The following is a 13,939-nucleotide window of genomic DNA, read 5'->3' on the forward strand; positions in this document are numbered from 1 at the left end:
AACAAGTTTCTTTTCTGTTACTGAAGTTCAAAATACTGGCACTCCTTTATTCCTCACAAACTGCATTAATGGGATTCTTTGAAAGTTTGAAGCTGTGCTCGAAAGTTGTCTAGTAGTCTGGTAATTTGACATCCCCAGCAATTTCTACTTGTATAAATTGACATACTCTGGCAACAAGATCTGCAACTGCATTTGTCAAGTCTGTCATCCCTTTCAACTAGAACTCATGTAATGGGATATCAGCTTCATCTCCTGGTCTTGGTTTTTCCCTCCTTATACTTTCTGGTACTTAAATTCCCTTTCCAGACCAACATCGAGGCATTTTCCCTAAAGAAACAGACATGCACATATTTCTGTCCAATTCCTTTATTGTCTCATAGATATACACACACATACAGCGCCTTCCATAATGTTTGGGACAAAGGTACAATTCCCCCCTCTGCTCCATAGTTTAAAAACACAAATCAAAAAATTCAGACATGATTAAAGTGCACATGGCAGACCTTCATTTAAGGGGATTTGCATATACCATGTACAAATGACATCACTTCTTCCACATGGTCCCCCTCATTTCAGGGCACCATAATGTTTGGGACACTGCAATGGCAGGTCTATTAAAGCAGTTGTCATATTTAGTTCTTTGTCACATATCCCTCACATGCAATGACTGCTTGTAGTATGTGATTCATAGACATCACCAGGTGCTGAGGGTCTTCTCTGGTGATGCTCTGCCAAACATCTAATGAGGACATATTTGGCTCCTGTGTGTTGCGGAGGATTGTCTCTTTATATTTTCCCTTTGGCATATGGAAGACCTGTTCAATTGGATTTACACTGGGTGACTGGCTTGGCCATTTAAGAATTTTCCATATTTTAGCTTTGGAAAAACTCCTCTGTTGCCTCAGCAGTATGTCTGGTCATTATCTGGTTGTAGAATCAGGTGCCATCCAATGAGTTTGAAGGCATTTACTGGAACTTGAGCAGATCAGATGTTTCTATAAACCTCAGAATTCATTGATGAGGTATCTGCTAACAGAAACAGCACAATGAAGAGAAGTGTGCCAAGACCTGTGGCAGCCATGCATGCCCAAGCTACAACACCCACACTACCATGTTTAACAGGGCAGTTCCTTTTCATCTCCACACTTTGCTCTTGCCATCACTCTGAGGCAGGTGTATCTTTGTCTTGTCTACCCTCAAGACCATTTTCCAGAGCTCTGCAGGCTATTTTAAGTCATTTTTCACAAACTGTAATCTGTCCATGCTGTTTCTATGGTTAAATGGTGGCTTTCATGTTGCAGTGAGGTCTCTGTTTCTGTTCATGAAATCTTCTGCTGATAGTTGTCTCTCTCTCACACACACATCAGCCTCCTGAAGACTGCTTCTGATCTGTCAGATGGGCGTTTGGGGCTTTTCTTCACCATAGTCATTCAGTAGTGAAGGTCTTCCTTGGCCTGCTAGTCATTTTGAGATTACGTAGCTCACCAGTGTGTTCTTTCTTCTTAATGATATTCCAGACAGTTGATTTAGGTCAACCTATGGTTTTACTGATGTCTCTAATGGTTTAAGTCTTGTTTTTCGGCATCATGATGGCTTCTTTGACATTCATTGGCACAGCTCATCCTCATGTTGAGCAACAGTAATTACAGACTCCAGAGTGTAGAAGAAAGCCAGAGGTATCTTATGAAGCAATGAAACATACCTGAGGAATCACAAACACCTGTGACCCCAACTGTTCCAAATATTATGGTGCCCTGAAAATGGGGGACCATATAGAAAAAGTTTTGTCATTTCTACATGCTGTGACTGAAATGCATGCAAATCCTCTTAAATCAAAGTCTGTGTAGCACAGCATCAAATCAAGGAAAAATGTGTCTTTGTCCCAAACATTATGGGGGCACTGTATATTTATTCACAGTTCAGTAGTAGGCAGTGCCATGCCATCATTCCCTTAAATATTAGAATTTTTTAAAATCTTTGGCCTCTTTGCATCCTAACATAAAACTTAGATGAAACTGTAAATTTGTTCAGGATGTATTCATTTGTGAATGCACTGAAACATTTTAACATGGTCATTTCTGCCAGTGATTGAGAGGTGAACGCAATTACTTATTACTATCTTAACACTTTTCCACAGGTTGCTAAAAGCAAAGTCTGCAGAGGACTTAAAGTTGCCATGTAGTTATCATTCTTAGGTATGTAGCCTACTGTGAAAACTAATCAGGTTTAAGGTGACATGCAAGCGTATTCAAGGACCTACGATCCCATTCAAATCTTTCTTGAACCCCAAATTTTTATAGAAATCCTCAAACATATTCAGTACCCACGAAAGACATTAACAAGGGTTGGGTATATAAAGCATTGTGTGATCACCATACAGAGATATTATGAACACGGTTTTCCATTACCATTAATCACATTTCTTTCCCTCTCTTTTTTTCTATAAATACATGTAAGTAAATGCTGGGGGAGATTGATAGCCAAGGCAAATAAAATTAGTGACAAAGGACACCCCTGTCTGGTCCTGTACTCTAAGAAACAATGTTTCATTTATATTGCTACAAGAACTGATGTTTCTGGACATATTTTGTTTCAGAATCACCAACTGGTGTATAAGCAAGCACCAGAAAGACCTTCAAAGGCTTTTTCTGTATCCGGAGATAGTTAGGCCTCAGGAAGCTCCATTTTCCTTGTGATTAATAAACCAAATTCTGCTTGAAAAGTCATCCTTTTTTATATATAGAGCTCAGCAGCAGACAACCTTACATATTCATTGCCAGTTTTGGAAAAAAATGTTAATCTTTATATTTCATTGTTCGTTTTGCGTATTTGATACCGTATTATAATCTTGAAGACATTGTTACAGAGATCCACTAGATAAACAAGACACAACATTTGACAATCAATGCTACTGCATAAACACACACAATTATTACAAAGAAAAAGAATTATTTTCAACAGCACACAAAACAATAATACAGAATTTTACATTTAGCAGCATCCCTACAAGAAATAGAATTTAAAATACTTATAGCTCTAGGAATAAAAGAGATCTTAAACATGTTGCTCTTTACCTTTGGAAACCTAAATGTGCAGCCTGAAGGCAGTAGCTGGAATTTAAAGCAAAGAGTATTGCTACTGTCTGGCAGAATTGAGTTGGCTTTCTTTCTAACCTGTTTGTAATACATTTCAGTGATAGAGGTCTGCTGTGAAGCAATAATTTCCATCCATCCATCCATTTTCCAACCCGCTGAATCCAAACACAGGGTCACGGGGGTCTGCTGGAGTCAATCCCAGCCAACACAGGGCACAAGGCAGGGAACCAATCCTGGGCAGGGTGCCAACCCACCGCAGGACACACACAAACACACCCACACACCAAGCACACACTAGGGCCAATTTAGAATCGCCAATCCACCTAACCTGCATGTCTTTGGACTGTGGGAGGAAACCGGAGCGCCCGGAGGAAACCCACGCAGACACGGGGAGAACATGCAAACTCCACGCAGGGAGGACCCGGGAAGCGAACCCGGGTCCCCAGATCTCCCAACTGCGAGGCAGCAGCGCTACCCACTGCGCCACCGTGCCGCCCAGCAATAATTTTACTGCTAATTTTTATAAAGTTGTTAAGATGGTTTATATTCTTATTGCTGAAGTTGCCAAACCAACAGATAAAAGCAAATGTGAGCAATCAGCGTTTAACGTCCAGCTATTGGAGGAGTGAATGAGATAATAAAGGATTACACCTGTCAGTCATTCTTTCAGCAACAGCAAAACAAGGAGAGGGGTTAACGGACACCACCAACCCCTGGCTAGGAGTATAACTACCATTAGTTAAGCCTTGGAGTTGTTTCCCATTCACATATGTGTGACAACTGATTGGCTGTTGACTCTCGTAGATACAGGAATCCAACCCTACAATTTGTGACTCCCTGTGATAAAATTCAAACCAGCTTAATTGTTGTCAGAGCAAGTCACAGAGAGTATGACCAAGTAGCTGGGGGTTTCGCACTACACAGCTGGCAGCAACAAACGCATCCTGAAAATGTCTACAACTCGCTGTGGTTTGCTAAACGATTATAAAAAAAGGAAGGCTACGATTGAAAAATGGTATTAAAGGGTGTGTAAATCAATAATCAATATTTGACACTGAATATATAAGGAGAAATGATTGCAATATCTCCATGATTAATTACAATCACATTAAACATCAATAGTTCAGTTTGAATCTGTTAACTGTAACCCCTTCGCACATTAAGGCTACCCCGGGAACATAACTGTCAGGTCAAAAATGTGTGGGGTTAAAGTTAAAAATTCCACAAATGTCAGAACAGCAATTTCTCGGTTTTTTGAGTTTGTGTATGTGTGAACAAAGCCACAAAAGTGACAGGTAAACCACACAAAACATCAAATAAGATGCACTGATATGTATGGTCAACTTGCATCAATAAGAGGCCTGGGCAATGACAAATGAAAGTGTAGGAGTAGTCTGATTGTTTCATTTGTTTTCTAAGATTAGAGATTTGGAAGGTGGTGTCATTTACAGTAAGATATATTCATGTGACATCCTCTTCACAAAGTCTGTTCTCCTACTAGCCAAGGTGAAGAAAGTGCACTCAGACAATCATGAAGTGGCAGTAAAGCTGTGGGATATGCAATGCTCCTTAGGTGTAAACTGAGCTTTATGAAGTTTCCTGTAAAAAAAATATGCAGCAGTTAATATCTTCGTGCACTTGCCGCTTTGTGTGTGGCTCTTCTGCTTTTATGGTTGCCATCCACAGTATTATTTATGACTCTGTGATTCAAGCATATTGAGCATAACAGCAACAAACAGCAGAACCGTGGCTATGTGGCTAAAGATCTGCACTGGTATCTGGAAGGTCACTGGTTCAAATTCTGTTACTGCCAGAAGGGATCCTAATCCTTTGGGCCCTTGAGCAAGACCCTTAACCTGAAAATTGTTCCAGGGGTGTTGAACAATGGTGAACCCTGTGCTCTGACCCCCAAAGCTCACATATAAGGACAGTTTCCAACTGGGGATTAATAAAAGTATATCAAATTAAAATCAATTAAAAAAATAAAAGTAAATAAAAAGAAAAAAAATTAACACAAAGCACATGACCGGTGCTACTGAAACTACAATGGAATCTCACACAAATTAAACTTTATAAAGACTGGAGGCAGATCAAACAAAACACAAAGAATACAAATTTCAAGCTGGTGCAGAGTGTGCTTTTCTTGTATGTGTTCATCTCATACCCTGACTGTGTCACGTTCACCACAGCACATGTGGGCATAAGAAAGACAGAGACGCACTCATCCTATATTCTTATGTGACGGGTCCAGGTTAGCTCCACGATCCTAGGCAGCTTGAACTCAGAACCGCCAATAGTCGAAAACAGAGGTGAGCCAAGTGAATAAAGACACAGAGGGTGGTGCAAGTGCTTCAGTGCTTATATTTACAACAAAAAGTGCTGTGCATCAATAAATAAATAGTCCAACGTAACCTGGAGGATAAAAACAATAACTCTACAATCCAGATAAACAGTCATGTAAACCCAGCTAAAACCATATCAGAAACAAGTTCACTTCACCATGTCCTTCATTCTACATTACCCCAGAGGGTCTTACAACTGGCAGAGACACCAACAGCTATATCCACCTCTCTTGACTTCTGCCCCAACTGAATCGACTGGGACACACACAGACCTCTGTCTCTCATATGCCAGGGTGGCTCTTCCAGGATGCCTGGGAGGTTTGTTCCACGCCCCCACTCCTACTCTGATCAATGGGGTCCCACATGGGTATGGCGCCATTCACTTTGCTTCACCTGCACCGGTCAGTCACTCGCCCTCCTCTCTCCTGTGCACATTCTGCTGCCATTTGGTTTTCACCCAACTGTTTGCCTCTCCAGCTATCCCCAGGACAGTCTTTCATTGTCTTGCCCAATCATCCCTCCTGTTTTTATCATGCAGGCTCCCATTATAGCATCGATTTCAGAAAAATTCATTCACCTGAAGCTAAACAGGTTCAGGTCCGGCCAGTACTTGGATGGGAGACCATCTAGGAAAAGCTTGGGTTGCTGCTGGAAGAGGTGTTGGTGAGGCCAGCAGGGAGCGCTTACCCTGTGGTGTGAATGTGGATCCCAATGCCTTAGTGCACCGACGGGGACACTATGATGTAAAAATGGTGCAGTCCTTTAGATGAGATGTAAAACCGAAGTCCTGACTCCCATTGGTCACAAAAGATTCACGAGCGTCCTTTGTAAAGAGTAGGGTGTATCCGAATGTCCAGGGTAAACTGCCCACCATGGCCTAGTCATTCTGACCTCCTAATCAACCAGTCTCTAATTGACTAACTATTACCACCTAACAGCTAATGTGAGTTGCAGTGAGTGTACTGTCAGAAAAATGGCTGCTGTCGCGTCAGCCAGGTGGATGCTACACATTGGTGGTGGTTGAAGTGGCTACCCACTCACTGAAGCTCTTTGAGTACTGAGAAAAGCGCTATACGAGGGGGGACCCAAAAATAACCGGAATTTTGTTGTTGTTAGGTTATTTATTTATTTCCGGTTATTTTTGGGTCCCCCCCTCATATAAATGTAAAAAATTATTATTATTAAAAACAGTAAACTCAGGTTCTGGGTGGATATACGCAGCTGTGAGGTGTTCAGTGTGGATGGACAGCCATTTCTTTTATAAAGGCAGCTGTTCTATATCAGTACTCTGCAGATTGTAATAACATTATCCAGGTGGGAGCTTCACACTGATGGTGGTTGAAGTGGTCCCCCCACTCACTATGTAAAGCACTTTGAGTACTGAGTAAGGCACTATATAAATGTAAAGAATTCTTAACTATTGGTGCAAAAAGAATTGTCTGCAAGTTAACATCAGTAAAACTAAGAAACTGGTTATTGACATTCACCGCACCAAACAGTCTCTATGCCCAGTCACTATTCAGAGAGTGTGTAGAGGTGGTCCACTCCTACAAGTACCTGCGGGTCCACATTACTGACAGGTTGGACTGGTCTCAGAACACAGAGGAACTACAGAAGAAAGGGCACAAAAGGCTCTTCTTCCTTAGTAGACTCCATTCTTTTAACGTGAAAAGTGACATCCTTCACATCTTCTATAACTCTGATGATCCTTATAAATCATTCTGGTGTGCGTGTGTAGTAAGTAATATACATACAAACTACTGGTCAAACGTTGTAGAACATCTCAGTTTATCCAGATTTTCTTCAAATGTAATTAGTTGAAAGGCAATGAATGACTGAAATGAATGACTGTGTAGTAACACAGTCTGTTCCAACTCTGCCTTAAGACAGACAGAGGGATTTTAAATAAACAGAAGTTGGGACACTTGTGCAAATTGTTTGCTTCAACTTCCAAGGCTTAATTTACTTTAATTGCTGCAGAATATCTGTAGGTTGTAACCTATTAGTTGTTCCCTGAAGAAGGTGCATTTGTAATATTCTGAAATATTCCTTTTTTCCCCACTATACATACATACATACATACACACACACGCCCAAACACCCACCTACACACACACACACATATATATATATAGTGAGTACCACGGAAGACAGAAAGGTATCCCGGCTGGACGACGGCATGACCTCTGAACAAGATGAAAGGTACCAGGGGATGGAGATGGAGAAGCAGGTGGTAGTGGTCCATGGGAACTGGAGTCTAGAAGTGCAAGCCTGTTGAGGTCCCTGGGCACTGCAAAGGGGGGGCTGTCAGGACAGGACTGTCCTGATTCTCAAACAACTCGGACGTGCTCCTCACAAGTCGTACCGGTTCACCAGAAGCCATTCTGAGTCCAGTATAAAAAGAGCTTGCTTCCTTACCTCAGAGAATAGAGTTGGGAGAGAGCAGGCAGCCCTCAACTGCAGGTGGAAGAAGAGGGTTTTTTTTCGTATGGTTATTGGTTGTTCTTCATTGTACAAAGTGCTGGGTAGATTGGAAAATCCACTATTTGAACTCATGACTGTTCACACACGAGTTGGGTATTACTGGGTCAGGGATTTGGGCTCAGTCTTGGTGGCACCCCATAGTGGTTACAATATTTATTTAGCTATGGCTGTATTTATTTACCCAACTCACAACTCACACTGCACCCGACCTCCTTGGCCCCTCCCATAGGTGGTGAGCCCATGGGAAGGGGGACCCACATTGCCTCTTCGGGCTGTGCCTGGCCGAGCCCCATGGGTGCAAGCCCGGCCACCAGGCGCTCGCCATCGAGCCCCACCTCCAGGCCTGGCTCCAGAGGGGGGGCCCCGGTGACCCACGTCCGGGCGAGGGAAAACGCTGTCCAAATTTTGTATTCATCATGGAGGTTTTGATGAACCGCACTTTGTCTCATCCCTCACCTAGGACCAGTTTGCCTTGGGTGGCCCTACCAGGGGCATAAAGCCCCGGACAACAGAGCTCCTAGGATCATTGGGACACGCAAACCCCTCCACCACGATAAGGTGGCAGTCCGATCCTCGGCTACAGAAGCTGACTCTTGGGACGTGGAATGTCACCTCTCTGAAGGGGAAGGAGCATGAGCTAGTGCGCGAGGTCGAGAGGTTCCGGCTAGATATAGTCGGGCTCACCTCGACGCACAGCTTGGACTCTGGAACCAATCTCCTTGAGAGGGGCTGGTCTCTCTACCACTCTGGAGTTGCCCCCAGTGAGAGGCGCAGAGCGGGTGTGGGCATACTTATTGCCCCCCGACTTGGAGCCTGTACATTGGGGTTTACCCCGGTGGACAAGAGGGTAGCCTCCCTCCGCCTTCGGGTCGGGGGACGGGTCCTAACTGTTGTTTGTGCGTATGCACCGAACAGCAGTTCGGAGTACCCACCCTTTTTGGAGTCCCTGGAGGGGGTGCTGGAGGGTACACCTTCTGGGGACTCCCTCGTACTGCTGGGAGACTTCAATGCTCACGTGAGCAATGACAGTGAGACCTGGAAGGCCGTGACTGGGAGGAATGGCCCCACCGATCTGAACCCAAGTGGTGTTTTGTTATTGGACTTCTGTGCTCGTCACGGATTGTCCATAACGAACACCATGTTCAAGCATAGGGGTTTTCATATGTGCACTTGGCACCAGGACACCCTAGGCCTCAGTTCGATGATCGACTTTGTGGTCATGTGGTCGGACTTGCGGCCACATGTCTTGGACACTCGGGTGAAGAGAGGGGCGGAGCTGTCAACTGATCACCACCTGGTGGTGAGTTGGCTCCGATGGTGGGGGAGGATGCCGGTCAGGCCTGGTAGGCCCAAACATGTTGTGAGGGTCTGCTGGGAACGTCTGGCAGAGCCCCCTGTCAGAAGTAGCTTCAACTCCCACCTCCGGCAGAAATTCGACCAAGTCCCGAGGGAGGTGGGGGACATTGAGTCCGAATGGGCCATGTTCCATGCCTCTATTGTTGAAGCGGCTGACTGGAGCTGTGGCCGTAAGGTGGTCGGTGCCTGTCGTGGCAGCAATCCCCAAACCCGTTGGTGGACACCAGCAGTGAAGGATGCCGTCAAGCTGAAGAAGGAGTCCTACCGGTCCCTTTTGTCCTGTGGGACTCTGGAGGCAGCTGATAGGTACCGGCAGGCCAAGCGGAATGCGGCTTCGGTGGTTGCTGAGGCAAAAACTCGGGCATGGAAGGAGTTTGGGGAGGCCATGGAGAACGACTTTCGGACGGCTTTGAGGAGATTCTGGTCCACCGTCCAGCGTCTCAGGAGGGGGAAGCAGTGCAGTGTCAACACTGTGTATGGCGGGGATGGTGCGCTGCTGACCTCGACTCGGGACATTGTGGGTCGGTGGGGGGAGTACTTCGAAGACCTCCTCAATCCCACTAACATGCCTTCCAATGAGGAAGCAGAGCCTGGGGACTCGGGGGTGGGCTCCCCCATCTCTGGGACTGAGGTCACCGAGGTGGTCAAAAAACTCCTTGGTGGCAGGGCCCCGGGGGTGGATGAGATACGCCCGGAGTTCTTCAAGGCTCTGGATGTTGTAGGTCTGTCTTGGTTGACACGTCTCTGCAACATCGCATGGACATCAGAGACAGTGCCTCTGGATTGGCAGACTGGGGTGGTGGTCCCCCTCTTTAAGAAGGGGGACCGGAGGGTGTGTTCCAACTACAGAGGGATCACACTCCTCAGCCTCCTGGAAAAGTCTATTCGGGGGTTCTGGAGAGGAGGGTCCGTCGGATAGTCGAACCTCGGATTCAGGAGGAACAGTGTGGTTTTCGTCCTGGTCGCGGAACAGTGGACCAGCTCTACACCCTTAGCAGGGTCCTGGAGGGTGCATGGGAGTTCGCCCAACCAGTCTACATGTGTTTTGTGGACTTGGAAAAGGCGTTCGACCGTGTCCCTCGGGGAATCCTGTGGGGGGTGCTCCGAGAGTATGGGGTACCGGACCCCCTGATAAGAGCTGTTCGGTCCCTGTACGATCGGTGTCAGAGCTTGGTCCGCATTGCCGGCAGTAAGTCGAACCAGTTTCCAGTGAGAGTTGGACTCCGCCAGGGCTGCCCTTTGTCACCGATTCTGTTCATAACTTTTATGGACAGAATTTCTAGGCGCAGCCAGGGTGTTGAGGGGGTCCGGCTTGGTGGACTCAGGATTGGGTCACTGCTCTTTGCAGATGATGTTGTCCCATTTGCTTCATCAGGCCGCGATCTTCAGCTCTCTCTGGATCGGTTCACAGCTGAGTGTGAAGCGGCTGGGATGGGAATCAGCACCTCCAAATCCGAAACCATGGTCCTCAGCCGGAAAAGGGTGGAGTGCCCTCTCAGGGTTGGGAGCGAGATCCTGCCCCAAGTGGAGAAGTTCAAGTATCTCGGGGTCTTGTTCACGAGTGAGGGAAGAATGGAGCGTGAGATCGACAGGCGGATCGGTGCGGCGTCCGCAGTGATGCGGGCTCTGCATTGGTCTGTCGTGGTGAAAAAGGAGCTGAGCCATAAGGCAAAGCTCTCAATTTACCAATCAATCTATGTTCGTAGCCTCACCTATGGTCATGAGCTATGGGTAGTGACCGAAAGAACGAGATCGCGAATACAAGAGGCTGAAATGAGTTTCCTCCGCAGGGTGTCTGGGCCCTCCCTTAAAGATAGGGTGAGAAGCTCAATCATCCGGGAGGGGCTCAGAGTAGAGCCGCTGCTCCTCCGCATCGAGAGGAGTCAGATGAGGTGGCTCGGGCATCTGATCAGGATGCCTCCTGGACGCCTCCCTGGTGAGGTGTTCCGGGCACGTCCAACCGGGAGGAGGCCCCGGGGAAGACCCAGGACACGCTGGAGGGACTGTCTCCCCCAGCTGGCCTGGGAACGCCTTGGGATTCCCCTGGAAGAGCTAGAAGTGGCGGCCGGGGAGAGGGAAGTCTGGGCATCTCTGCTCAAGCTGCTGCCCCCGCGACCCAACCTCGGATAAGCGGAAGAGGATGGATGGATTTATTTAAAAAGCCTCTGTTAAAAGCTAAATTTACCCCTGTGGACAAATAAAACTGTAGCTATTGTGGACCACCGGGGCAAGTACAACCGTCCTAACCCAACACAGACAGGCAGACACAAGTTCCAGTCCAGCACACGTGTTTTATTTACGGCTGGGGTACATTTTTCTCTGCTCCCCACAGCACAGTACACAAAGTACCACAACACAGTCCTTCCTTCCATATCCACTCCTCCCTCACAAGCTTCTAGAATGGAGTAAGGTGACTCCTTTTATGATGGTCCTGGGAGTGTTCCAGGTGGCTCATTCATCGGACCTGGAATCACTCCTAGGTGTGGTGAGAACTCAATGAAGGGCTCTGCAGCTCTCCATGGTGGCCCCCATGGAACCCAACGGGGCTGTGCCAAACTCCAACTCCCAGTACACCATGGAATCAATGGTGCCACAGCCGCCCAAGATAACTGTCCCGGAGAAGGTATTGCCTTGCCGATGCTCTCTCCCCCGGTCCTTCCATACAGCTGGCGTCCCAGCCAGATAATGGCCATGGACGCCCATCACACTATCTATATACCTCTATCATATATAGCTCATAATACATACTGTAGCTTACTTAACAGGATGCTTTACAAAAACTTAATTTAAAACCTGCTGAGCACTAAATGAAAAGTAACACTACTTTGTCTACAAACATGCCATGTTGACGGTATTGTTCTTCTAATGTTTTAATACATTTAAACTTTGGAAGATGATACCATTTTACAAAGCTCACTGCTCACCTCCCTGCTTAGCTTAGTGCAGGAAATAAAAATATTTCACAGCCTGAAAACCATCTGACAAGTGTAATATCCGATAAATGGCAGATCCCCCTCACTGCACAAAACAAATTTTAGTATTAGGAAAACTGAAAGGCAAGACGGACTTCAACTGGGGATATTGCTAAACATATGACACTATTATGGTAATGCAGAAGAGAAGAAAGGAAGAAAAGGCCCAAGCAGGCCATGTTAAGGTGCGTTTACTCTAGCTACTGTGTAAACATCTGCCAAGCATTCTGGCTCCATATCTATGCCACGTGCTGGCAGTGAAGGCCAATACTGTCACTGTGCAGGCGGTTAAAAGATTTCATCTGCTGTGCGCACGACTTCACATGGTAAATACTAAAGCAGCACAGAGCTGTCCACCGTGCAGCTGGCTCTCGACAAACATACCAGTCCACTATTATCTGAGCCCATGCAGGAGCAAATTAAAAAAAATACAGACAGACAAATTAGCTGCATTTCATAAACTTTAAAAAGATTTCTCTCGAATGATAATTGTGTTTTAAAAAGTATTGAGCCTTACCTTATTTTTGAAGAGAAGAGCCACAACTCCACCCAAAAGCTCAATAATCAGGCATACTGTGAGGGTGTAGAGAAACTGCACAGAAAAAGAAAGAGAAATGGTTAAGCAGGGTCTTTCAATGGATTCCACTTGGTGGTCAGATTTATTGGTTTTAGTAAACAAAAGAGTTTCTTTATCTGGGTCTGAAAGAATAGAGAGTGGTGCTGAAATAAGCTGTGGAGGATAGCACTGCCTGCATCAGCATGTTCAAGCCATGATGCAGACCAGTGTAAATGGAGTTAAAATGCTAGCAATGACATCAATAGCAATGACATCCATTCCTCTCATTACACCCCCCATCGTTTCTTTGACTTTATACATTTGCATTTCTTAATTACACCTGTTCACCCAAGTGTTTTCACCTTTGGCCTAACTTGCTTAAACCCTTTATACTTTCTGTCCTCAGTCAGACTTCTTTCTCTCCTTGACAACAACCAGTTTGCCTTGTGCCTTTTCCCTCAGGTCTGTCTTGCACATCTGGACTCATCTGCTATTTTCCCCATTCTACTCTGCTAAACTGCTCCAGCTCTGTCAGGCTGTATGTTGATCGTGAGTGAACAGCCTTTGTCAAGTCCATCCACAAATTTTCAAATCAGATCGAGATCTGGACTCCAGCCTGGCTATTCTAGGACATTCACATTGTTGTTTTCAAGCATGTTTCCAGGCATGTGTCTTCTGACAAAGTCTACCCAAGTTGTCAAATGCATTTTATATACAGTTAGGTCCATAAATATTTGGACAGACAACCGTTTTCTAATTTTGGTTCTGTACATTACCACAATGAATTTTAAATGAAACAACTCAGATGCAGTTGAAGTGCAGACTTTCAGCTTTAATTCAGTGGGGTGAACAAAACAATTGCATAAAAATGTGAGGCAACTAAAGAATTTTTGAACATAATCCCTTCATTTCAGGGGCTCAAAAGTAATTGGACAATTCACTCAAAGGCTATTTCATGGGCAGGTGTGGGCAAGTCCGTCGTTATGTCATTATCAATTAAGCAGATAAAAGGCCTGGAGTTGATTTGAGGTGTGGTGCTTGCATGTGGAAGATTCTGCTGTGAACAGACAACATGCGGTCAAAGGAGCTCTCCATGCAGGTGAAAGAAGCCATCCTTAAGCTGCGAAAACAGAA

General features: G+C 45.7%; 1 protein-coding gene across 1 annotated transcript in view; it reads right to left on the reverse strand.

Moving 5' to 3' along the window:
* Positions 1 to 13,939, reverse strand: part of tspan15 (tetraspanin 15) — a 296,584-nt gene that overhangs the window by 202,625 nt on the left and 80,020 nt on the right. The window contains exon 3 of the mRNA XM_028795964.2: positions 12,767 to 12,841. Within this exon, the coding sequence (XP_028651797.1) occupies positions 12,767 to 12,841 (75 nt within the window). The remainder of the gene's footprint in view (positions 1 to 12,766; positions 12,842 to 13,939) is intronic.

This window comes from Erpetoichthys calabaricus, chromosome 2 (genome assembly GCF_900747795.2).
Source record: "Erpetoichthys calabaricus chromosome 2, fErpCal1.3, whole genome shotgun sequence".
NCBI classification, from domain to species: Eukaryota; Metazoa; Chordata; class Cladistia; order Polypteriformes; family Polypteridae; genus Erpetoichthys; species Erpetoichthys calabaricus.